This window comes from Seriola dumerili, unplaced genomic scaffold, assembly GCF_002260705.1.
Source record: "Seriola dumerili isolate Sdu_G_001 unplaced genomic scaffold, Sdu_1.0 BDQW01000169.1, whole genome shotgun sequence".
NCBI lineage: Eukaryota > Metazoa > Chordata > Actinopteri > Carangiformes > Carangidae > Seriola > Seriola dumerili.
Window position 1 is genome coordinate 4,789,314 of NW_019174424.1, and position 27,363 is coordinate 4,816,676.

Sequence of the window (27,363 nt, forward strand, 5' to 3'; positions counted from 1 at the left end):
CCTGTTGGCCTGTTAAGGCCTTATGACAGCGGGACAGAGGGCATCACTCCTGTCTGAGGCTCTGTCCTGTTCACAGTGCAGACAGGAACATATTGGTTCTACCCAAGGCCTCCAATAGCTGCCTAAATCTTGTGATTTTCAAATGGATATTTAATGTGTGCCTTTTCACTCATTAAAGAAAACAAAGCAACGATTCTTATCTTACACTGCCTTGAAAAATTACACTATAGTAGTTATGGCAGCATTTGCCATGTGATATGAATACGTCTTATAATTTCACAGTTGTTAAGCATCCTTTGATGAACTCTGCATATGATGCACCGAGACACGCGCAGTCATAACATGTTATGTGGTATGTCATTCGTGTTTGAACGCATTACATGGAAACAGATATCCCGAACAAACAGCCCAGTCATGATGCTGAAGCTGATGATTCACCCTGATGTGCTGAGGACTGAAGGTGACTGAAGTGGTTTATAAGACAAGACTGCACCCTTCTGGGCAGTTCTTCTAAAAGCAGCAGCGAATCCAAAAATACATCACAACACAGTCAAAACTTATAACACCATCACTTTTAATTTTCCTATAACAATAATGATAATAACTAAATATAGCTTATTTAAGGGCTTATTCATACTGCGTATATTCAACAATATGTATGCACTAGTGTAAAAATAATTATAATTTGGATTTCAAAACAGTATTTATCATTCTTAATATAATAAACAATCAAAACATGATCATAAAAACAGTAACATTATTGCCTATTTTATTTGTTCATTCATTTGAAATTTTGAAATGAAGAATTAGGTTGTAGGCTACAACTTATCTTGAGTTGCATTGGCACGTAAAAAACACTAGATGGAGATGTCTGCCAGGCTGACCCACACCAGTGAAGGTGTTTGTGGACACCTTTGTGTTCATGGTAATGCTCTCACATTTTAACATAAAAGAAAAGCAAATAAGCGTAGTCACTTAAAACATGTAAAAAAGAAAGATGTCTCCTTATTGAAAACATATTATTTATTTTATTTTATAATATATATTATGTATATGTGTGTTGTATATAATATATATTATATATATATTATTTTTTTTTTTTTTTTTTTTTTTTTTTTAATCTGTTATTTTATATTTTATTATAAAATAAATAAATAAAATCAAATACATTTTCGACAGCGAAACCGTCCAGCCGTAAGCTATTTGTGTTTCCCCATACACTTTCCTCAATCTATTGCTGTGGCAACCTGCTGAAATCAAGACTAATAAAATGGATTTCCAAGACACATTAACATCATTAACACATATTAGAATATACGACTGTTTGATAAAGTCTAATAGTCCTCTGGGACCCGGCAAGATTGGATTCTTTATTGAGGACCAGCCTTGATTTACTACATTTCCCACACTGCATTGCTGCGCAGCCGCTACTTGTCACTGCTGTCGCTCTCTGCCTGTGAGTGCCAGCGGTGAATTGGTCTAGCATCCCTGCGCAGGCAATGGGGCGAACGCAGATGTAAAAAAATATATATATCATTAGAAAATTAAAAAAAGAAAACTTACTGTGATCGTGGGAGTTTTCGGCGCTGGCAGCTTGCGATGAGGGAAGGAAAATACGACAGCCTGGATTTTGTTTTGCGCCGCTGTGGAGTACGGAGCGTTATATTGAGAGAAATAATGCGGAATATTTCCTCCTGTAGGTGTTAACGCAGAAAATACAAGATGAAGAAGCAGTTCAATCGGATGCGACAGCTCGCCAACCAAACGGTGGGAAGGTAAGCAAACCCTCTCCGTGCACTATTCTCGCCGGGCCATGTCAAAGGGAAGAGAAACCCCCCTGTTTGGCCCCAATTGGATGTGAATCATATTCATGCATATATGATTCATGTTATGTTGTTATGCTGGATATATGGAATAGACAATGGTCAGTGCAGTCGGGCATATTCAGAGGAACAATAGAATACCCCATGTTCAGAACGCCTTTAGTGCCCCTATGCGTAATGTCCATTGGAAGAAGCTACCGCATAGGCAGCGTGTAGGCGCATTGCCCCAGTACAACCTGCCCACGGAGATACATTAAATATAGACAATCGCAGTATCACAGACCGTCACACAGAGACCACCTCCTCTTTAAGATAAGGTATCACCCCGGGAGTGTGAAAGAAAAGCTATAGGGAGGTGATATTGTGATTACATTTACCTCCTGTCACCAAACCTGTCAATAGGTGAGCGTGATGCAGACGGATGCGGTGTGGGCTGAGACGTGAGGGAAAATGGAAAAAGGCGCAATGTTTTCATTACGCAGTAATCTCAGCTGTGAGGAGGGAAGCACCTCCTAGGCGTGGGTTATCAAGTCCGTGAATTCCTGAAGGTCGTAATCCGCATCTGGTATTTATCTAACATACTTTTTGTTTGAATCATTTAATTAAATTTTTATTCTTTTGAGGAGAATACCTCTATCATGCCACTACAGTCCCTAAAATCCAATAAACTGAGTAAATAACAGGTTTATGTGGAAGACAAACCTCCAGCCCTTCTTCTTCCATTCCTCTCCTCAGTCTTCTATGTCCTGGACTTGCACTGCATCTAGGTGGTTCTGCAATCCCTCCCCACCTTCAGGAATAGATGCTTTGTGACCTTTTACTCGGGTCCTATGGGTTTATTACACCCCCCACCCCACCCTGTTCATTCACCTCACAGGGAGGCCGAGCAGCTTGTCCAGCAGCACCGGGCCAGAAGGTGTTCTCTGCTCAGCACCAGGGGATTGGGACCAGGAGGTGTGGGTCATTATTATTACAAGGCAGTGTGAGTGGTATGCACTCAGAAGAGAAAGAGAGGGAGTGGGGTTGGGGGGGGGGGCGACACCTTGCAGGCTCTGTTTGTGCTATCATTTTCAGTTACCCCTTGGTTCAAGCTGCTTTTTCTAGCTCCAGTCTTTTTATAATCATTTCTGTGTGACTCATTAGAGAGAGTGTGTGTGTGGGTGTGATACTGGATATGTGTGTAGGCAAACAGGTTGTAGGCCTTCTTATAAGCAGAGCAGTTAGTTCTTGTAAGTGTGCACAGTCTTATTTGAATGCACTCCCCAAATGTACTTCATGCCCGTGCTGTTGAGAGGATAATATTCTTCTCATATTCTGCTGTTTTGTGCAGCTGTCTGTCTAAGAGTAGCAGCAGCAACCCGCTGAGGTGGTACCACAGAGCCATCGTGAGCAACAGTATCCTCCCTGAACAGTCTTAGCAGCCCCCCTACTAATGGTACCTACTGTTCACAGCCAGGACGGCCATTCTCAAAACCCTCAAAACCCTCAACTCAAAGCATAATCAGAAATTCTCAGCTATACAGCACCCGTTACTTCAATGCCAAGGGGAGCCGCTGTGAAAGACATTTGATTTGCGCTTTGGATCAGAGCATGAAGTTACAGGTCTGACCCTGTGGTGACCTTGAGCAGTGTCAAACATTGGCTGTGTAATCCAGGGATAGATGGCAAGAAAGGAAAGGCCAAAGCTGTACCATCTCTAGCAGCTATAGGCCAGTTATATTACAATGAAGAAAGACCACATGAAGCTTTTATTGTGATTGAAGCTAACACTTATTGGTCTTGATCCGAACTGTTTTCATGTTGTTAGAATAAATAATAATATGGATGAGGTCTGTGTTCCGTAAAAGGTCAGCATGCTGTCCTTGTTTATTGACATCTTGTTTTCACCGTCTCCCCCATTGATCGTTCGAAGGAGTCAAAAGAGGTGTTGGCGCACCCTAACCATTGAAGGGTAATGATGTCCCACGATAGCACCACCCAAGAAGGAGAAATGTGCAAGGGCGTACATATATTATGTAGTATGCTATCCCGATTGCTGAACACATCCCGTAGAGGTAGTGTGTAACTGTGCTATGCTGACTGAAGTGGAGATGCTTTGGGTTAAAACTCGAATTGTCTTTACATTGTATTTCCACTGATTTGCCAAATGAGCTGAATTGCAAAGGCTCCTTGTAGCTGTATGACTGTTAAATTGGCAAATTTAGTAAATTGGCATTACAGGAAAAAGTGTAATAAGGAATTACTTTCACCGATCACAGTTACAGTATGCTCCATTTTGTACTCACTGACGCTTCAGCTTTACTATTCTGCTGACTCGAGCGTCACCAGTCTTCAGAGTGGAACAGGGTTACTTCGTTGGTTTGACCTTCCTGAACCTCAGGAGTCTCTGTGGAGCCGTTAATAGCGCTGACCAATCCTCAGTCACTTCTTACCAACTCAACAGATCCAGAAGAAGTACAGTAGATGGCCATGTTGGAAATTTTATGACTGTGGTATCAAGAATGTTTGAGTGGGTGGATGTGTGTATTAGCGGGACTGTGTGTTCATTTAGAGATAATGAGCAAGCTGTTATAAATGCAGACTTTTAATCTACTCATCTGTTTCTGGCATGTTGTTATCATGTCTGAAATACTGAGTCTTTCTGCAGTGCTGCAAGTCCTGTATGTGTCTTACATGTGATTTAGATTGAAGGTCTTCTTTCAGTGGGGGGTTGGCGATCAGGTGTGCTGTGTCAGCATCCAGCTGGCTCTCCAAGGCTGCTGCTGCTGCTGCTGCTCCTGCCTGGGTGAGATCCATGTCATGTGATTGCCAGCTTGACCAATCACCTCTGTGTAGCCAGACTCCATACTGGAGGATGTGCAGCCATGCATACTCTATGGCTTAAAGAAAGGTCTTGTGGTACAGTGGGAGAGACAACAGGGTGTCACAGCTCTGAGAGGTGGAGGAAATTATCCCTGAATGTGTGTTTGATTTCATTTTGTTATGTTTTCGTCAACTTACAGCCATCATTTTTGGTAGATCAGCTGAGATCGAGTTTTTCAAGCCTTTTCCATGATGTTAAAATTTATTTGCAAGGCCAGTGAGTATTTGTATCAGTCATAAAAAAAAAAAAAAAACAGCATTGTAATTTTTTGATGCCCTCATACATGCCGAAGAAGCCAGGAAAAGATTACTTTCGTTCACTATGCTTGCTCCCACCCTCCATTTCTCTTGACCTATTTCTCTATTCCCAACTCACTACCCTATCTAGGTCTAGGACAGCCTGGTAAAAGATACAATGATACAAGTCTGTGAGGAAACATTGTGCCATGCAATAAGTGAATTTTACAAATGAAAGAAATGAAATGAAATGTTATACTTCCAAACGGCACCACTGTTTCTATCTCTAACCTCCTATCAAATATCCCCCCCCCCCCCACACACACACACACACATACACACATACACACAAAACCAACCCACCTATCTTTGCACTCTGCATCACTCACCTGTATGATGTTAACCAATACCACTAGTGCATGGTCATAGCGTTCTCCCTTCTCATGCCTTTAGGGTAGGCTTTACCTCACCACTCCACAATGCAATTATGAGAAAATGGCAGCCATTTGTGGGCTGGCAGATAAGTTGTAGACGCTTTCTCTTTCCCGCACTGTCTCACTCTTACTCTGTTTCTCTTTCTCTTCCTCCTGACAGTGTGACGCAGTAGGTGAATGCATTACCGATGAGCCTGCATGCTGCCCTCTCGTACAATTTCAGCAAGAAAAGAACATAGAGTGTCCATGGAGAGAATTTTATCAGGAGACTAGGAAGGACATTGGGCAAACACTGAAATGTGTCTGTGCATGTTTGAATGTACTTAATTGACAGGTTTGCATATTAATGTGTCATCAGTTTGAGTACTCGTAGTCTTCCTGTTCTTTGATACTGACAAACAGGCCAGAGAAGGGAAGATTATGCATGAACATATTAATCTTGTAAACAAGTTCCTGTTTGCATAAAGAATAAAAAACTGGTCTTGCCTGTTTTCACATTATGCGCAGCTTTAGCACGTGTGCACCGCTTGGCAACATTGTGGACTCTAAAAGACCATATGGTAGCTGACAGGTAACATGAGATGTAGGAGGCAAACCCTGTTGCATGCCAATGCAGCATCTCCTCCTCTCCTCCCTCTCTCTTCCACCTCCTCCACCTCACCGCCTTGATTCACTGGCTTGGCAGATGAGGACAATGCTGTGAAGATCTCCGAGCGAGTTGTCTTCGCAGGGCATTTGATTCACTGCTCCTCTGGGTTCACTTTTGTATAGTTTCTGGCTGATCACATTGTTAAATCTTGACTGGAATGTACACTCTCAGCATATTATTTAATGACAAGAGTTGTAGTCATCAGCAATCATAGATGAGTCATTACGCGTGTTATAGATTGTGCACTTTTATTTAAAGCAAACGCTACTGCTGTAATTGTATAGTGCCTTTCAGTGCTAGTAGCAGCGATCCGTGTTGATAACCCTCCCATAACCCCATCAGTGCCTCTCAGAGACAGCATACTACAGGGTAGAGTTAGTGATAAAGAGCCTTTGTCAAGGGACCTTTTTGGCCATCAAAAGAGAGATGATGTAATAACGGACAGAAGCGCTGTTTCTCTCTTTCCATGTCGCTGATTCCCTCAAAAGACTAACCTCTTAAAGAGCCACTGCACTAGTGGTCCAATAAAAACGCACACAATATGTCAGAGACAACATGGCACACAAACAGCTGGATCTCAACAAACTCAAACTCTCCTTTGATTTTTCTTTTTGTCCTTATCGACCTGGTGCATATTAAAGTGGGTTCGATCACGCCAACGATGTGTCACGGGTGTCGGGGCTGACCCACTCTGTTGCTCACGATCTCATCTCCAACAGGAAGTGACCCCGGGGCCTGACTGAAATGCAGAACATCAATCAGATGTAATTCAAGCTGCAAGACATTCAGGAACAAGACGGAGTTTGATGAGGTCTTAATATATTACTTAAAGATACTAAGCCTGGCTTTTGACAGATAACTTTTAAAATATTAGTGTTGAAGTAAAATAATATCACACTCCTCTTGTTCAAATTTTTACCAGGTTAAAATTATGAATATTGGATTGTATTGTTTTTGCAATAAACTGTTTGAACTGATTATGGTAATACGCTCTCTCCTGTGGTAGATCTTTTTTCTCCGTGAGAAGAAACATTTTTATCCAGTTAAGAGCAGTGTTGTGTAAAAACATTCAGAAAGCAATTACTGATTTTCTCACATAGTGTTCAGCACACTGCTTATAAGAATGATATGGTGAATATTTTGTGGTGTACAGACCAAGGCCTAGCTACACATACAGTTATCTGCTGTATACAATAATAAACAGACATAAATGAGGGTAGCCAGAGTAGAGTGGCATTGTTGTTAGAAATAACTATGCTCTTCTAGGGAGACAGGTTACTCCCTATCAACATGCCCACTTCCTTCCATTCAGGAATGCCAATAGGCTCAAAACAGGAAGCACTAATCCACTAATGACAATTTGCTGTTTACCTCTCATCGCCCTTACTAGAGTTTCTCATTTTTCATGTAAGATTTTGTTTGCTCTTTAATTATAAAAGATGAATCTCCATCACTCTTTTCTATACAGTGGATGTAAAATCTATCATTTGCTTTGGTTGCCTGGAAACGCTCATTTCGTATTAGCCGTTTCATCACATTCGTTTGGCTTTGCCAACCCATGTGAAAATGGCGGAGAGAAAGATTTTAGAACTAACAAAGAATGACAGCTTGTGAGGGTGTTTTCATGCATGTCCTGGGTGGAAATAGAGCACAGTATTGATACTCATTGCCTCGGTTTAAGTTCTTTGTCTACTTGATGCTCTGTTCTGGACATGTCACGTTGTTTCAGTGTGTGTGTGTGTGTGTGTGCTCGGGCAGATGGCAAGTGTAAAAACACAGTGAAGTCACAGAGAGAGCAGAGTGCCTCTTGTGGAGATTATTCACCATAAATAAAGTTATTAGATATAACTCACTGCTTGTGTTTCCAGTGAAACGCTGCTGAATGCTGCAGGCCCTCTCTCGTTCACTCTCTCTCTGGACATGTGTGTGTTTTGTGTGCGTGTGCTTGTGTGCGCTTGTGTGTGTGCGTGTGTGTGTGCGTGTGTGTGTGCGTGTGTGTGTGTGTGTGTGTGTGCATACACTCCTCTCACAGTTATTCTTGCATACTTAACAGAACTGTGACCTAGTTTGCTGGACAACTACAGTAAGTGGGTTTTTCTGTTTTAGTAACCTTGTATCCCATCAGCCCTCCGTCTTGTCATTTGGGAGGAAACCGAGTGGGCCTCTAGATGCATTGGCTCTGCAAAGGTCTGAAGAAAAAAAAAAAACATTAATTCGAGAAATATTCAGAGCATCTCTAGCATGAACACTGCTGTGTAAGGTTTTTTTTGTGTGTGTGTGTTTCTGTGACTGTGTGTGTGTGGTTGACTGTGGATCTCATGCCAGCGCTCCAGGCCGTGTGGTACCCTGCTGAGGCCCAGGGCCACCATTCTGCTCCAGTACCCTCCCCTATAGCAGCACAGGGCCTAGCATTTAGCACAGCTCTTCCAGGGCTCAGAGGAAGCACTTTTGTTAGCAAGGCTAGCTGTGTGAGCAAACCAGAGCATGACCACTGTTTTTTTTTTTGTTTTGTTTTTTTGTTCAGTCAGATCTCAGATGAACCTGTAAACTGAAAGCTTTGCAGCTGACAGTTGACTAGCTGCCAAATATGTTCAAGACGGCGGATGTTATTTTCTTCATATTTTGATTATGTCGACATGTATTATTCATGCTTTTATAAACCATGCACAGTGCTGGGGGGCTGAACATGCGGCCATCCAACATTACCATATATCTCAAGATAGAAATATTTATTATATAAGACACATTTGTGTGGAATGTGCAGCTGAAATGGTCAGTTGGGTATTTGGTACACATTTCACTCCAAACTTTATGGAATTACAATGTTGGAATGTCTAAAATCCCTGGGAAAATATGCGCAGGAAAATCGCATCTCTCTTTGGCCAGCTGTAAATACACAAGCCCAGATGTCCTCAACAGATTCAGGCCCTTCTTCTTATCAGCACTTTGTTAATGTTGCCACCAGAGGTGTAGAGGGAGTTATTCAAAATCTGACAGTTGATTGCTCTGTTTAAATATTGTCTCATCTAATTCATCTTCCTGAAGTCTCTGCGGTCGGCCATGTTTACATTGCGCTGATTTGTAGATCTTGTCACTGATGTATCATCGGAACAAACAGGGTTTTTTTTTTTTTTATTATTTTGTATTTGTTGCCCTGAAAGCTTATGATACATTTCAGCATTTTGACTTTAGTTTGTTCATCTGTGTGTTTATAGATGTGTGTGTGTGTGTGTGTGTGTGTGTGTGTGTGTGTGTGTGTGTGTGTGTGTGTGTGTGTGTGTGTGTGTGTGTCAGTACGTGCTTGTTTGTATTGAGTCATCAGCAGCTCCAGGTAAAGGAATGCCTGCAAAGTGGCAGATGGTTGGCATAAACCTGGCAAAGTCTTCTTCCCCCTCCGTGAGCACACCGCCCACACGGCTGCCAACTCTCCCACGTGTTTACTTTCCTCCCAGGACTCATTCTGCACATTATTTGCTTAGAGGAATCTCTCTCTCATCACCTCCAAAAATCTCCTTCAAGTTAACTTTACATCAGGTTCTACAGGGTCAAGCAATAACCTCTGTGTTCCAGCCTGGGCGATGCTATTTTGTCTCTGTCTTCACAGGCCGGTGATGTATGATATTGCTTTCCTAAGAGGAAATACCACTGTCTGAAAACAAACAAGCTCAAAAAACAAGACCCTCTGCTGCCTTTGAAGATAGGCTACAATCTGTTTGATGTCCAGGTCATAATGGCCACATTAGTTGAGAGTGAGAGTAGTAGATGCCTGTGTGTTAAATGTTCATCAGCTTGTTTTAAACATGAAATGCAGTTTACTTAATGTGTTCTTTACCAACCTCTACTCTCAGAGTGCACGTTACCTCAAGCCCACCCTCACTCAAACATACATTGGAGACACACAGAAAGAGTGGTAGGAATAGGATCATCCCACGCTTTTAAAACTTTCTAGCACGTGCAGCTGTTGTAATCTCAATAAAGCATGTTGGCTTTAGCTTTTCAGCAGAGCTCCCGTCACAGACTGCCAGGCCAGAGAGCCTCACGGGTTGTTCATCTATCTCTGCCATCAACATCACAGACAGAGTGGCTTCTCCACATTCCCTGTCTCTGCCGGAGCTCCTGTCCCATCTGTTCTGTCCTGTTGGGCCCTTCTTAGGGTCCCTCCGCTGCCAGCGTCTCCCAAGGGACACCTCAACCAGCCAATCTGAGGCCATGATAGACAGTGACAAGCTCACAGCTGCATTGCAGACCTCCAGGCTACACGCTCAGCATGAAATACATATGACAGTCCTGTTTGCAACATCTTTCATATAGAACATGGGAGTTTTTAGAGGTTTTTAGAGGCTGTTGGGAGTGTTGCAACAGAACTGAGCCAAACTTTACTGCACTGCTTGGGTTATTTTTGTCCCCCTTTGTCATGTAATCAGCAATCTGCGATCACACTTATCCTCACAAATCATGCCAGAAATCTCTCACTCCAGTGTCATTCTCTCTCTCTCTCTCTCTCTCTTTCTCTCTGAGGCATGCACACACACACACACATTTCCTGTATTTTCCTCCTAGCTCAGTGGGCAGAGCAGTTTTCCAAGAGGCTGGCTGTGATTAGATCCATTGGTACATGGTTTGACCCAGTTCCCATGGCTCCATGCTCACATCTTGGCACTGAGGGCAGGGATGCTAATAACTGACATCATTAAAGCTCAGCTTTCTGTTGTTGGCAACAATGTATGGAATATGTGTACACAACTTCATGTCAACGTTAACCAGACCCATGTCTGTATCCTCTCTGCATTTTCTCCAAAATTGTGGCACCGGATTATGTATTTAACAGATGTGGTGACAAGGCGTCTTACATGAAAAGAGCATTTTAGTTATGTGCCGCTGATGTATTTTTGTCTGGCTGGTGAATGATAGAACAAACCGAGGTCTTTTCCATTCTCTTAGTCAATGGAGAGATACATTCAGATATTTTTTTTAAATAAATGATACAAAAAACGCTATTATTCGCAATTGGCGTTGGCATGGTTAGGGCACAATAGCAGGAAGAGGTTGTGCAGACAGGAAGGGGAAGTGCTGAGAGAGTATATGCACCACTGGGTGGCTGCTGGGGGTCCGCAGGTCTGGTTTTGACTCTTTTCAAGAGGTCAGACCGTCTGCTCAATCGCTCCCTGCCCTTTCAGACTATAGCTCCTTTTTCTAAGCAGGAAGTACATGTTATCCTCCGTTCTGATTAGGTACCTCCTAATAGGTCCTGGATTGTTGTTGTGTGTTGTATGTGTAAGTGTCCAAATATGTTCATAAAACAATTTCTGGAAAACAGCCAAAATTCACTTGTATTATATGCAGTCCAGAGAGACAATTTTCCTACTTCATCTTTTCTTGCAGGATTCTCAAAGCTGTTAGTCGAGCTCTTTTGTGGTTTCTCCTCCAGCAAAGAAAAAGGACTAAAATCTTTGACTATAAGCTGTATGAACTGAGCTGACACCATATTTCTATGATACACAGTGGTTTGCTCTTTTGTGAGCTTATGGCTCAATCGCAACTCTGCATGAGTAGTTTTATCTGCTTCATCGGCAGTGCAGCTCTGCCCTTTCCGTCAGACTTTGGCTAAGTCCCCAGTCTGCTGGATTCACAGTGGGATGCGATGCTCCTCAGTGGGAACTGGCATATTTGAATCAGTGGCCTTTGCTCACTGCTGTCCTTCTAGTTTCACTCATGCTTGTGCCGGAGCTCTCCAGAGGGTTTATAGCATGAATAGTTTGCTAGATAATTAACATGTTGTTCTTATGTATCATCTAAGATCAAGACTTATCAAGACAGCCATACAAACACATGCACTCACATACACACACTCACACACACGCTCCAAAGGGACAGGTGCACGGATGTGGTCCGCCCATTTTGGAGCTGTGCCACTCTGATGATTTACAACAACTCAGCGAATGAGACCTTTACACCCAGTGCAAAACAGCTGGGTCCTTATTTCACAACTGAGAAACATTTTGGCAAAGACTCACCATTATGAAATACATTTGGGTACATGAGAGTGAAATAAAATAAACACGTCATCATGAACTAATAAAAAGTGTTTCATTATGCGAGATGTAATTTCTTCATGTGTTCTTCAGAATATTTCACTTTTCCCACATATTAGTAAGCAGAATAATTACCAATAGGACATGATTTTTTTTACGTCTATTGGGAGGAATGTACTCTCAGAAATCTGTGATATTGAGCCTCACAGGCTATGTAGCTTGTTATGTGACCTCAAAGAGGATATATTAACAAATTCAATCCCTGTGACAGTTTTTGTTTTTCCTGACCTTATCAATACTCAGAGCTGCATGAAGTTCAATACAGAAACATATGTATGCATTATTGCTTATTTGCAGTTTACAAAGTTTATTGACTGTTGTCTCGTCCTCTGGATTCTCTAACACTGTTGCACACTGTTTTCTTTACAGGGCAGAAAAAACAGAAGTGTTGAGCGAGGACCTTCTACAGGTAAGAGCTGTGTGTGTGCGTGTGTGTGTGTGTGTGTGTGTGTGTGTGTGTGTGTGTGTGTGTGTGTGTGTGTGTGTGTGTGTGTGTGTGTGAACCAGGTGTTTGATTAACTGATGGTCTGTTAGTGCTTTCGTTCTTCATGCTATTTTTTTTTAACAGGTGGAAATGATGTGATTATGATGGCTGTGTTTAACTGTGAAGGAAACTTGCAACTTTCAGTGGTTTCATATGTCTGTAGGCAGCTCAATTAAAAAAGTGATTCTACCTCCTATATTGTCTCATTTGAACTATATTCAGAGGCGGGGAGAGGTATTCTCCGGTATTAAACTAGGAAAAAGCAAACATTCAGAAAAATTAAACAGGTTTTTATATCAAAACAAGCTTTTCTTCTTCTTTCCTACAGCCTGTAATGGCTGCAACTATTTATTATTTAAACTTAAAATAGCTTATTTTGGGTCGTCAACATTGGAAAAAAAATGGTATTATATAATTATAATTATATTATATTATATCTCCAGGAGTACAACCTCTGTGCATGTACATAACTTCTGTTGTATGTCAAAGGTGGAGATTTATGATGCTGCATGACAAATGACAGATGTGTTGTTGAACAGTGCTGTGTCTGTGGTAGTACATGGGGTGTACCAATGCGGTTTTTGATGTGTGTGTGTGTGTGTGTGTGTGTGTGTGTGTGTGTGTGTGTTTGTGCATGTGTGCGCTCTTGCAGGTGGAGAAGCGTCTGGATCTGGTCAAGCAGGTGACACACAGCACTCACAAGAAGCTGACTGCCTGCCTGCAGGGTCAGCAGGGAACTGATGTGGAGAAGAGATCTGTCAAGTCACCTTCTGTGAGTACCTGTATTCATCATACACTGACAACTAATGCAAATAGATGGGATGTGATGTGCGGTAATGCAACATAACTTTACTCATAGTCTTTTACAGCCCTCACAGAAGCTCTAGTAATGTTATTTTTCTGTACTATCAGAAAAAACTACCGCTCACAATCCTGGCACAGTGTATGGTAGAAGGGGCTGCAGTGTTGGGAGATGACTCTCTCCTGGGGTAAGTCACTGTAGTTAACAAGCCTGTGCTCACACTCCCTCACTTACATACACACACACACACACACACACACACACACACACACACACGTGCACACAGAGTCATCTTTAATTATTGATTTGGCTATTGAATTCCTCTCTGTCCTCATTACCCTTGTCTGCATTTTAATTGTATTTGATTGCCTCTGACTTTGTGTTGGGCTGTCACCAAACAGGAAGATGCTGAAGCTGTGTGGGGAGACGGAAGAGAAGTTGGCGCAGGAGCTCATCCAGTTTGAGTTCCAGATAGAGAGAGATGTGGTGGAGCCTCTCTATGTGCTTGCTGAGGTGAGGTTCACTGGTGTTACTTAATGCACCAATTAAGACATAACACCTTCCTGATATAACTGAATTACAGAGCTGCTCTCTGTCACTTTTTTTTTATTTCCACCATTATTAACACAAAATTACAAGCAGAATATGGTCTTCATTTACATAAAGAGGCTGCACTCTAATTCCCTGAGCTCTCTGTAATCCTCTACTCAATTTTCTTCTTGTAGGTGGACATTCCCAACATCCAGAAACAGAGGAAGCACTTAGCTAAACTTGTCTTGGACATGGACTCCGCACGGACAAGGTAAAAGACCTCCCCATGTTCATTTATTTTTAAAATAAAGACTCAGGCTTTATCTCCATCTACGCTGGAAGCATGGCATATCCAATGCAGTGCCCTTTTTATTGCCCATAGATATCAGCAGTCAGCCAAGTCATCCAGTCACCCGAGCACTCTGCAGCCTGGCGCCAAGTCCGAGTCCCTCAGAGAGGAGATGGAAGAGTCAGCCAATCGGATGGAGATTTGTAGGGTGAGTCACCAATCAGAGCCATTTGGATAGTCTTCTCTCCTCTAGCTCCTTTGTCGTCCATTTGATTTATAACGCCCCTGCATGTATCATAAACAAATGGACCACATTGGCGGGTGGATATTACAATTACATGTAGGACTTTAGTGAGGTCGTTTCTTAAAAGGTGCTCGCTCTCTGCTTTCTGTTTCAGGATCAGTTGTCAGCAGATATGTACAATTTTGTGGCCAAAGAAATCGACTATGCAAATTACTTCCAGACAGTAAGTATATTACATCATTAAAGTTGTGAACTGGGTGGGAAAATACATCATACTGCATTTTTGCACAGTATCTGAAATAGTAATTTCCTATATTAGCTCAGATTACATCAAATGTTGTGGGTGGTCTAATAGCATAACTTGCATTATATTGTATCCCACACACTTGTCATGGATTGTTTGATATAATCTCTTCTCCTGCTGTCACCCTCTGTAGCTGATAGAAACACAGGCAGAATATCACAGGAAGTCATTAGAGATTCTTCACAGTGTCCTGCCCCAGATTAAAGCTCACCAAGGTGAGTCATGCACTGTGTGTGTGTGTGTGTGTGTGTAGAGAGAGAGAGAGAGAGAGAGAGAGAGAGAGAGAGAGATCTGCTCCATTTCTGCACCTGAAGAAAATCAGGATGAGAAGTAATGGAGTTAATAGCCCTGACGTGTCACATTAACAATCTCATTAACCTCTAATTATCCATCTTCATATTTTAGATATAGCTAGTTTACACATGCAAAAACCAAACAGAGGGCTTTAATAACACACTCTCCTGATAAACACCAGAGGATATATAATGTTGAAATCTTTACCTTGAAAGGACTCAGTTCCTGAATTTTGTCAATAAAGGTTCTCACAAATAGTGTCCCCAAACTTTATATACAGTCTATGGCCTTAAGTCATCCAACTGCAGTGTGTAGGCTTGTTTGTGTCTGTGTGCCATTCAAGCTGCTGTTTTGTGTTGCAGAGGCGTGGGTGGAGAAGCCGTCGTTTGGCAAGTCTCTGGAGGAACACCTGAATATTAGTGGGAGAGAGATTGCCTTCCCCATCGAGGCCTGTGTCACTATGCTGTTAGAGTGTGGCATGCAAGAGGAGGTAGAGGGCAACACAAACACACACACACACACACACACACACACACACACACACACACACACACACACACACACACACACACGGATATACACATCACATAGGCATTTTACATGTAGGCAAATATGCATTTTTTCGTTGTATTGTTTTGTGCATGAGTCCGTTACACACACCTGATTCCTCACAATGAAACTCTGGTTTGTCATCAGTCTCTCTATTTGATATGATAACCTTGAAACCAATCACACTTGCACACAGACATGCATACATGCAGGCAAGTGCACATGTATGTACACATACACACTCAAATGAAAATGCATTCCATAACTGTGCCAAAGTCAATTAAAAAACAACATGTTCATTTCATGTCATTAGTAAAATTGACAAAATTGAATAACTGTCGTAAAGAAGAAGAAAGCTGCTGGTTCCTCCAATATTTAGAAAATAGTTAAAACCTGATTTTATCTTATCTTGTCAGACTGAAAAGACTCTTACAGCTTAGACTGGACAAAATGTAATTATATTGTGGAAATAGAGAGAGGACAAGTAGCAACATCTTTGGAACAGGAAACAACACAGTGCGATTTTAATATTGAGAAATATAAGCACTAACAGTGCAATGGCTGTGAGACTGGGGTAGGGCTGCACAATTAATTGAAATATGATCAAAATCACAATATGGCCAAGTGCAATATCCAAATCGCAGGAGCTGCAATTAAATGGTAAATATGGTGAAAAATGTCACAACACTGTTGTGCATTGTTAGCACCATAAGCGTTATGGTGCTACATAGATGCCCCGGCCTACTAATCATATTCTCCACATGTAAAGGAACATGTTTGTTTGGTACAAGACCCAACAAAAATCACATCATTACCTTTTTAAAAACATTTCTGTGAAAATGAAATGCAAAAACGGCCATTCCAACTGTAATCACATATCGCAATATCTGCCACACTAATTGCAATATGATTTTTTTTGGCATGTCTTGCGGCCCGAGACTGACGATGGTCATATATGTTTGTGGCAGTTAGACCAATTGAAATGCTTTGATATGCTTTGAAAACTGGTTGACAGTAATAAAGTGTAAGTATAGCCTTCATGTTCTGTAGTTAATGGACTCTAAACATGCAAAAGCTCTAGCACCAACCTGTGTTATTTATCATCTACCAATGTCAAGTGCACAGCAATAGAGGCTTATTGCTTTTGTACAGCATTTCTGCACAGGTCATGTTAGATCTTATAATTACACATGATTATGTGTTTCCTGTGTGTGGGCTGCAGGGTCTCTTCAGAGTGGCTCCGTCAGCCTCCAAGCTGAAGAAGCTGAAAGCCTCCCTGGACTGCGGAGTTCTGGATGTGCAGGAGTACTCCTCCGACCCGCACGCCATCGCAGGTGAACTACGCCCACACAAATGCTTTGTTCAGAGCCCATTTCCATAACAACAACCCCTACACTCTGTCAATGTAAGTCAGGGGGGAAAAAACAGTATAATATCTCTATGTAAATAGCAATGATTATTACTCAACGTCTGCAATGTTTTCTTATGAGGTGGAAAGTTCGATTGTACCATACAAAAGTTTTTGGATTGATTTTGTACATGAGCGCTGTTGTCCTGAAGGCTTTCTGATGTGATACTGCTGTCCACTTCACACATTAGCTTGCAATCTGTGTTGAGCAATCTCAATCTGGCGGCTGCACTAGCTCTAAGGGCCTGGCTACAGGGGAGTAGAGATACAGGGCATGGCCTCACCAGTACTCTGAAGAGAGAAAACAACCCTCCACTCCTCTCCAAAAGCTGACCAGTGTTTACGCTCTCGCTGTTGTTTTCACCCACAGGCGCTCTGAAATCATACCTCCGTGAGCTCCCCGAGCCATTGATGACCACTGAACTATATGATGAATGGATTCAGGCCTCCAAGTGAGTTTTTTTCTTTTTTATATTATTATTATTATTAAAAGCATTTTCTTGAATTATGCCGCTGGCCATGATGGAAAAAACAGAAAATAGTCCAAAGTCTTTATACAGAGGGCCTAAACTGCCAGAATGAAAAATGGTGACATTTATTTGGAAGTGGAGCAACCCTAAACCATAATGATTTTTTTTTTTTTTTATTTCCTCAGCATTCAAGATATGGACAAGAGACTACAAGCACTAATGGCAGCATGTGAAAAACTCCCCACAGACAACTTGAACAATTTCAGGTCAGTTGCTTTCCCTGATTTTCTATCCAGTTATTTGTAAATGCCCCCACGTGGCCGAACTGTTATAAAAACACAGAGAAGCGACGGAAGTTGCCCTGCGGTTTCACTCCAACCTGCCCCACCTACAGGTAAGAAAAGTCACAGCAGAAGCAGGTTTGAAATGCAGATATTCATGTGTCACCAGTTGTAGGCAAAGAAATTAATGGTTGCTGCAATATTGACGCTACAGATAATGACTTTCACAGCTTATTGTCTGCAGGTTTGCAAGTTTTAAATTTGAAGCAGCTATTAATTTCTTGGTTTCATGAACATCAATATGTCTGCAGATTTAAACTGCTGCTGCTATTACTTTCCTATACAGTAGATGGCACAGGCTGGGATGTGTCAAAATATGATGATCTAACTGACCAGCTCTGCCTTGTTCAGCATCTGCTGCCTGAAAGTTTGTGAGTCAGTTAAATATGTGAAGAAACAGCAATTAATCATTACAATTATCAGCTCCGTGGAGTCAGCAGAAAATGAGTAAACAGGTTAAAAATAGATTTTATGATGCAATCTTTCATTTGGATCCTACAGATATCTAATCAAATTCTTAGCCAAGCTGAGTGAGTATCAAGATGCAAATAAGATGACTCCTGGTAACATGGCGATCGTCCTCGGCCCTAACCTGCTCTGGACACACACTGAGCCGTATGTATTCTGAAGACAAATCGTGTGGAATTATTCTCTCCCAGTTTTATTTTTATCTCACCCTATTACATAATGTTTATACTGTGGCTCTCTCCTTTCTCTTCTCTCCAGAAACATGACAGAGATGATGACCACCCTGTCCCTACAGATTGTTGGCATCATTGAGCCCATCATCCAGCATGCTGACTGGTTCTTCCCTGGAGGTGGGGATCGCATGCTATGTATGTAAAAGTGTAGTCGGGCTGAGCTATATGTACGGTATATATATCCTGTAGATTACTGGCTCACAATTTGATCAAATTTGTTAAGAATTCTTCCAAATGGTTATTGACCGGATAATGTCTACTGAACATCAGTTTGAAATGTGCATTTTTATTACAATTAGTTGATATAACCTTCAAATACAAATTCAGAAGAAGTCTTCCAGTTATTGTGAGTTCTTTTTTTCTTTTGCTCAGCCCTATATGAATATGCAATATTCAGTTTTTAAATCAGGATTTCCTCTATTTTAGGTGGCATAGCATAATATTCCTAAACTTTCCCAGAGAAGTTGTGTGCCCTCACAACACACACACTCCTAAACAATGCTGTGACTACAACATACTGTATGCTGATGGTGTGTCTGCTTCTCCCTCAGAGATTGAATTCAACTTGACAGGCAGTTATGGCAGCCCGATCCACACCAACCACAACTCCAACTACAGTTCCATGCCCTCACCAGACATGGACCAATCTGATCGCAAGCAGCAGCACGACCAGAGCCGACGCCCACTGAGCGTCGCCACTGACAACATGATGCTGGAGTTTTACAAGAAGGATGGGTATGACGCCAAGTGCATCCTTCTGCTGCCCACCTCTCCCTCCCTCCCCCTCTCTCTCTCTCTCTCACCCTATTTCTCTCTTTCCACCCACGCCTCCTCTCAGGCATCTGATATTGAATTCTCATATTTGAAGAGGGCAATACTTGCACATTAAAAAGCCATTACCTAGGCGGAGTATTTACACATACTGCAATCTGAAGTTTTCATTCCAGTGAATCAGAAGCGGTGAGGATCTTACCGTACATCTCACCTGTCGATAATTCCAGCGCATACAACTACATCCCCTATTAGATGGATTCATCAGGAGAAGAGGGGGGCAGAAAACTAGTCTCATTTGAATACATGGGGCTGAGTTGCCTTGAGTGGCGTTGTCTCTATGGCAACATGTCTCCGATGGAGGGCTGCTGGTTACCTCTTTTCTTTTTTTTTTTTTTTTTTTTTTCTCAGGAAATATTTCTCCAGTGCTATCTCCCCATCCTCCCACACCCAGCTCCTCCTTCACAGTCTGGCTAGCACGTCACCTGGCCTGAGTCATTCATCCAGCCGGTGGAAAATCACTGGCAGAATTAGAACCGATGCCTTCAAAATACCCCCATCAAATTAAGAAAAAGCCTATCACATCCCATAACCAGCGGCCAGCGCTATAGGGTGATAGAAAATAGCTGTTGTCTACTCGGAGTAATGAGCAGCTGAGGAGAAAAGCTCTGTCTGTGTGTTTGTATATTTCCAAAACCAAACAGGTTTAATTAGAAAAAACAAGCCTTTCGTTGGTGCTCAGCAGAAAAGTGCAGGCTTAGTGTGTGTAGAGTGGTTTAAATGTGGTGTTGTGAACCATGTCTGCATTACTTCTGACCTCATATCCCTTTTGCCTCTCTTCTCCCCAACTAACGCAGCATTAGGAAGATACAAAGGTACCGTATCTTGCCTTTTTCCCCACTTCTTTCCTCACTACGCCCACTCGCCTCGCCTCGCTTCTCTCATCATCATATATGACTCTGGATATGTGTTTGTCTCCAGTATGGGAGTCCGGGTTATGGATACCTCCTGGGTGTCTCGTAAAGGTTCATCCACACTGGCACGCAAGGCTTCTTCCACCCCTCCAGGCATGCAAGGCCCCGGCTCTCCCGCAGACACACTCATCCCCGAGCAGCCTGGAGAGCTCGCCACCTCGCCGTCGGCGACACCGCCACCTGGAGAAAGGTTTTGGTAAGTCACCACAGAGACGCTGCCGACACCCCACCCCCCCACCCCCCCGCTCTCTCTCTCCCTCACGCATCCACTCCTTCTCATTTTTATTGCCATCACCATCATCATCACCATCATCGACTTCTCAGCTCTGTGGGATCAAGATCCTTTGCCGTGTTAATTATACATTCATTAATTTGCAACGCCTCCATGTTCTTTTTGGTGTCTTTCTGTCAGCACCTTCATGTCTCTTTCTGTTGTTATTAATATGATTTCCCACTCTCGACATTTCCTCAGTTTCTCCTGTTTTTTCAGGGAGATGTCACTGTGGGTTAAATTTTCAAAAGGATAATGACATTTTTGACTCTAACTCTGAAGGGTTTTAGTCGAAATACTGTATGGAAGTTTTGTTTCTGTACATGGCACTAAGCTTCAATCTGCAAGTCCTTGCGAGCATGCTAATATTTCCAATATCCCATTGTTGTGGCTTGGCTATCTCAGCTTTGGTCGTGAATTATTTCCTTTTCTGTTGACACTCAGACTGATTTCATCATTTTTTGGTATGATTATCATAGTTAAACATATGAATAATCACCTCATGGTCGCTGGCTCTGCCTGTGTGGCAGACAAGAGATAATATGGCTTCTGGTTTGGCTGGCTTTCCCCTCCTCTCCTGTGGCTCTTTCAGCCAATGAAAGGGTTTTGTGTCTGTTTCACACTGCCCTGGGCTGACTGCAGGACCTGCAATGCAAACAAGTCTTAGAGGATTAGGGCAGATAGGGTTTCCATATGCAGCAGTTGAGGAGATTCAGTCATCAGGTCAGCTTGATAACATTGTAAGCTGCAGACCAGCACTTTGGCTCCAGAGACAGATCCTCACAGCTCCATGCAGTGTGCAGACACAAGGTGATCACAGAGGGAGTTCTACACACTCTATTCTTTTCCTTTGGCAATAAAACTTTCTTTTCTTTTGCTGTTTCTTTGTGCTTGTCTTTGTATTTGCACTAAGCTGACTGTGTGCTAAGCTTGGTGCCCACCGCCCACCGTAAAATGCAATTTTTTCTTTTTTTTTTCTTCTGTTTTTGGCTACAGACCAACTAACACACTAACACCCTAATCATCAAAACAGCTTCTCCTATATCGCTCCAATGCGTCTCCCTGTTCAATCACTAGAGCTGTTTCTTTTGTGCTGTCTATTCTCTTAATATCTACAGCTCAGACAACGTGTCGCCCAATCGGCCGGACACCTCTCATGCCCACCCACCCCCAGGGGAGGACCGGCCACCCCCCCCTTACCCCACCTCCTCGTGCCACACTCTCCCCCACCACTTCTATCCCAAACCCCCACCCTGCGCTCGCCCTGTGGCACCGGTCCAGAGTCCAGCCCCCGGCTCACCCCCACCCCAGTGCGCTGGTCTGGCTTCACTCCCCCGGCCCCGCCCCCTTCCTCTTCTTCCTCCTCCTCCTCCTCGTCGCTTGACATCAATTCAAACCCCAAACCCAGCTGTCTGCACTTCCCCAAGCACAGTCCGCCAGGTGACATGTCGCATGCCCCCCCGCCAGACACTAATGCTTCACCACTCTACATCAAAACCCCCTTGGTACTAACCCGCCATGACCAGTCCCTTGGCAACCCCCCTAGCCTTCCCTCGTCCGCACCCCCGCCCCCGCCGTGGGCTGCCTGTCCATGTGCCCGAGAGAGAGGACCCCCCAGGCTGACTAGGTAAATACAACACACCCATGGCCACTATGGATGCATCACAGAGTGGCAGCTGTATCTCTCCTCTCCTCTAGCTCGCTGGCTCATATTTTCTTTTTGCTTTTTTTCCCTCCCCCTTCAAATTACATGTCTCAGATTCTGTAACATTCAGGTTGTCCGGGGATGCCTCTCATGGGGTTGCCTAGCAACTAAGGATGTTACTGGCTTATATAGCGCTCGGTTTGATGCTGGTATTGAGTAGACGATAAATACATGAACAATGCTGCATATGGCTATCACATAGCATATGAATGTATTTATTCTACAGTTTGCAGCAATTTTTTTTAGCAACCAGCAGAAGGAAAACATCCCAGCAAAGATTTTCAAGCTTATTAATGTAGTGCCTTGTTTGCAGTTAATGTCGTGGAAGCTACAGTATAGAATATCTCCATATAGCATAAACATCTTCCTGCTACATCTAAGCTGCTGAGTTTGTATAGAGTGACTGTGGCAGTTTCCTGAGTCATAAGTCTTTGGTGTTACAATCGCACAGGACAGCATGAATCATTACAGCAAATCTTTGTCAGCAGTCAGAACAAGCTCCCTTGATAATGCTCCCTCTTGTGATTCGGTAGCTCCACGATTTCCCATTCAGATGGCGTATTTGTTGGAGGGCACACAGCTCAAAGGAACGGCAGGAGATTGCAGTTAATTAGATGTCACATAATCCTAAATGCGACTACGATACTGCAGTATCGGTGCTCCTTGTGGGTGAGACTTCATGAGCTAAGTCTTGTATTCGCAGCTATACTAGTTCATATCATTGAATGCATCCTTGCTGCAGATAAATTCAGATAAACTACAGCAGGTTAAAATATAATGTTTGTGTTTTAAAATGAAAAAGCAAGGAAAAAATATACGATACATGAAATGATATTCCCATTTCTGGTGTCTTATATAACATCATTTTAACTTCACTGAAGTTTGCTTAAACTTAAAGAATATATGTATGGATTTTGGCATCATTATACAGAAGTTGAATCAATTAATAATGTTTATTGACTGCTCATGCAGTTTGTTTTCAGAGCGAGGGTGCATAAAGTTGGTTCTTGATTAGGTGCGCTTTCTGTCTTCATTGTTGCCTGCAGTACCGTAAAGTAGGTTTAGATGTATCTTGTCACATGCAGATCTCTGATCTATTTTCTTTGCCTCTTCACAACTGTTCATATTGTGTAGAAATCAGATTAATGCTTAAGACAGTTAATGTATGAACATTTATAATGCTACTTCTACTACTAATATGTAGACCCTCTGTTCGTTAATGCTGGAAAGAATTCTATCGAGCTCAGTGGCGTTTTGGTCAGGAATCCATCCTGAGATTGGAATCTTGTGAGTTCACTTCAGACCCCAGCTGAGCTGTAGTTCAGTCATTCAACCCCATAAATTTACCTTGGTTCAGATCACTAAGCTTTTGTTCTGAGTCTACTAAGAGGAAATACTTTTTTTTTCTCTTTTTTATTCTAATTGAAATTTGTGATTTTTTTTTTTATAACTAACACATCATTATTGTATCCATCTGAATGTTGGTGAAATGTTTAGAAATGTTCACTGGGTTTGTCAGGCAGCATCTGTTTGTTAACAATGCCATCTAACTTCATTATTTCACTAAGAAATAGATATATTGACATTCTCAATCCCTGGGTGATCAATCATATTTTCATCAATGAAAAGCACAAAACTAGATGCTCAGTACTAGTAATTGATCTATTGTTTGAACATGCAGCAAGATTTGAAACTTTAGGGACTTATCTGAACCATTTGTACCTAAAACTCTTATATAAAAGGTGTTTAAAAAGATGTGACACTGTTTGGTCTGTAAACTTTGGTAACATTGGTAACAGCAAACTTAAAAGTAGTGACACACTCATAAATGATGATGGTCATGGTGGTGGCAATGTACATGAGGAATACTGACAGTTCAGATTGTAAATATGTCTGATGGTATTCGCACACTAATGTCTGCTTGTCTTTTTCAGTTCATTGAAGAGTAAAGAGCTCTCCCCTGTAATTGGACACAAAGCCATCCAGGTGGCAGGTCCAACGGTCCCTCCCAGCAGCAGTCCTCAGAGCAGCAGCCAGTCCCCCCACTCCACAGAGCACAGTCCACACACCCTGCGCAAAGGTCAGCACCTCTCTCAGTCTGAGCTTACATTGAGTTTAAGCGGATGTATTTTCATTCTGAACAGGAGAAAGTAATATTACTGTGTTCTGTGTTTTCAGGTTCCAAGAAGTTGGCCCCTGTGCCTCCCAAGGTCCCTTATGGCCAGTCTGGCGGGATGTCCGACCAGTCCACAGGTCAGCCGTCACCGGTCAGCCTGTCTCCCACACCCCCTAGCACCCCCTCCCCTTATGGACTGGCCTGCCCTCCAGGGCAAGTGCCCCCATCCTCCCCTGGGCAGACCCCACTGGGGGCGCCCCACTCTATTTCGTCCCCTCCCTCCCTGACCGGAACGCTCACCAAGTCTCGGCCCACCCCTAAGCCCAGGCAGAGACCCAGCCTGCCCCCTCCTCAGCCGCCCACAGCCCCTCCGGGGCTCTCTGGCCTGGCCACGGCCCCAGTTCCCCAGCCCCTGGAGCAGGGTCTCCTGGATGGACTGTCTCCTGGGGAGAGCATGTCTACAGGTAAACATCAGCCCTTGGCAACAACACCCCCGCCACCACCACAGGTGGGGCTGCAGCGGCCCTCTCTCAGACTCGCTGTGGCTCTGTCCAATGGAGACGGTGGACGAGTGTAGGACTCTGTAGGACTTGTCACTGTAGATATAAAAGATCCCTGTCCCCTTTACTGACTGTTCCCAAACGAATGTCTGAATGAATAAAAGTTGCCTTTTAGACACAGATGCCTGACAATGATACAATGTAAATATTAGCATTTTTGTGCTACCGTAGTGAGCAAACCTCCTGACCTATGTACTCATTGCTTGTGTTATGTGATGATGTTTCTGGGTAATGTGTGGAAACATCAGAGAAGCATAGCTCGTCCTGCTTGTATGGAAGTTGCCATTAGATTCATCATGTGCTCTCTGTTTATCTGTGTTACCCAGACCCTCACTCGGCAGAGGTAGGTCAGAGGCTTACACAGTTCACACCAGTCCAGTCTCTCTTACTGCGTAGCAGGCGTGGAAACCTAGCCAGACAAACCCCACATTATATCTACAGTATGATGTTCTGATGATGAGGTGTTCTGTCAATATATACCAGTCATTCTGTCACTTTGTTATATTTATCATTCTCTTGTTCCCCCTGCTACTATTGTGTACCTTGCAGCTGTGTGAGGCCAGGGATTCAGTGTGGGCTAAGTGTGAGGGGGACTTTTAGGGTAAGCCAGACCGCCCCCGCCCCATGCGCTCCATCTCACTGCCTGGCCTCGTGCTGTGGCTGCCTCTGGGGTCTCCTGCAGCCTGCCTCAAACAAACCCACCCGTAGCTCTCAATCAGAACATTCTCCCTAATTCCCTGTTAGCGGGTTGACATTATTGACTCTTTGCATGGTGTTGCGGTTCAACCAATAATGCATGGCTTAAGGACTTCCCAGAGTGCACCACACTGCGCTCACATTGCAGACGCCGTCGCTTATAAAGGTCCATCTTAAAGCCCCCTCCCCCCTTCTCCTTTCGTTCCCCATTCCCAGCCCTATGCCAGCAGACATTCCCCCTCTAACGCTCCTGCCACCGGTACCAGGGGGCCACAGGTAACCCCCAATCCTCCTTTGGCAGGTTCATCGCTTTTTATAACCTCTGCTCCCTCTTACTACACTGCCACGCTCCATCTCATTCCTACACAGGAGTAGTCTTCAAGTCTCTGCTTGGACCTGCTGCTCTCAGTAAATGCAGCAGCGTTTGAGAATATATCTATATTTAGAGCAAATATCCAGTCCTCATGAGATTCCCATCGTTACTTCAAGTGCACTTGGTGTCTTGGTGCCATTTTTCCACAGAGTTCCACACACATCTTGTTGCCTCTGTGTTGGTTAACCGGCCATTGTTGTAAACGTGTACAGTACTGTGTCATTGTGTAGTCATTTTGACCTGTTATTGTATTTTACCTGACAGTATCTGTTGTTGTTGTCTCAAAAGACACAAGAAGTTGTGACACACCACACTAGCCGTTAGCAAGTTTGTTCCGGTGTGACTAGCGACACATTGGAAACATCCCTGTGTAGAATGTGAAGCACATGTAATCTACTGATTCCTTCAATCAGGGCAGACATCATATGCCACTTACCATGAGTTCAGACTCAAAACGATTAATATTATTTCTGCTCTCTTCCGTTTTTTACACCTCATTATCATCATCATACGCCCCTCTTCTCCTCCTTCTCTTGCTCTTCATCGCCATTCCCACCATTCTGCTCACCATACTCACCTCTCCCACCATGCTCACCATTAGATATCTTCAATTATGAAATCCCCTCCATCAATGTCAATCTGGACAGCCTCATCGATGAGTTCAGCGGTGCCCCCTGCAGGAGGTCCCTCGCAGTGACAGACTCTCCAGAGGGGGACGCTGTGCCTGAGGAGGAGCCCCAGAGCACCACTCTATGACCTATGACCCTAAGGCATCACAGCTTACCAGCACCCCTATGGCTGTACATACTCTTAACTGTCGCCGCCAAGGCCTGATGGAAACACCAATTGGCCTCACCAATGCCCACCTGAAACCAGAACTTGAACCTTCCCTCACATCTGCTACAGGCTGCAAAGAAACTCATCTCTTACAATTGCTCGCTAGTACATAAATGTGACTACAAAAAAAAAAAAACACCAAAATGCCATAGTGGAGGAACAGTTGCCTTTAGGAGGAAAGACTGGAATATAGATGAGTATTTCATTAAATGATTTTCTCAGTTTCTTTTTCTTTTTTTTGCTTTGCTTTGTTTATCTTTGTTATTTGATACAGTGGTCTGTATTTTCTGTGCATTTTTCAGTTTCTTTTTGCCTTATTCGAACATGCAATCAAATTGCAATATGATATTCATGAGTTGTACAACTTTTGGTTAGGGAAACTCAGATCCTGACATGGTTAGGAGCAAAGCCCATCCTCAGGGTGAAACAGAGAGACAGAGAGTAATCTGGTTATATTTCTCACAGGGTATTCAAGCTTTGTGCACATTAGGGAAACGCTGAGCCCGGCAGGTTTCGCATGCAAGATGAAAACATTTAATGCAGTGT

General features: G+C 43.2%; 1 protein-coding gene across 1 annotated transcript; it reads left to right on the plus strand.

Moving 5' to 3' along the window:
* Positions 1 to 1,659: 1,659 nt before the first annotated feature.
* On the plus strand, positions 1,660 to 26,988 carry LOC111227228 (rho GTPase-activating protein 44-like). The gene is given in 24 exon segments (XM_022752661.1): positions 1,660 to 1,775; positions 12,467 to 12,506; positions 13,234 to 13,353; positions 13,494 to 13,570; positions 13,785 to 13,896; positions 14,109 to 14,185; positions 14,297 to 14,411; positions 14,602 to 14,670; positions 14,885 to 14,966; positions 15,408 to 15,535; positions 16,817 to 16,928; positions 17,373 to 17,454; positions 17,658 to 17,738; positions 18,315 to 18,428; positions 18,540 to 18,631; positions 19,066 to 19,249; positions 20,143 to 20,160; positions 20,267 to 20,455; positions 21,649 to 21,803; positions 21,806 to 22,157; positions 24,170 to 24,315; positions 24,414 to 24,815; positions 25,656 to 25,658; positions 26,582 to 26,988. Coding segments are annotated over 24 exon segments (2,958 nt in total). The 5' UTR covers positions 1,660 to 1,722; the 3' UTR covers positions 26,737 to 26,988.
* The last annotated feature ends 375 nt before the right edge of the window (positions 26,989 to 27,363 follow it).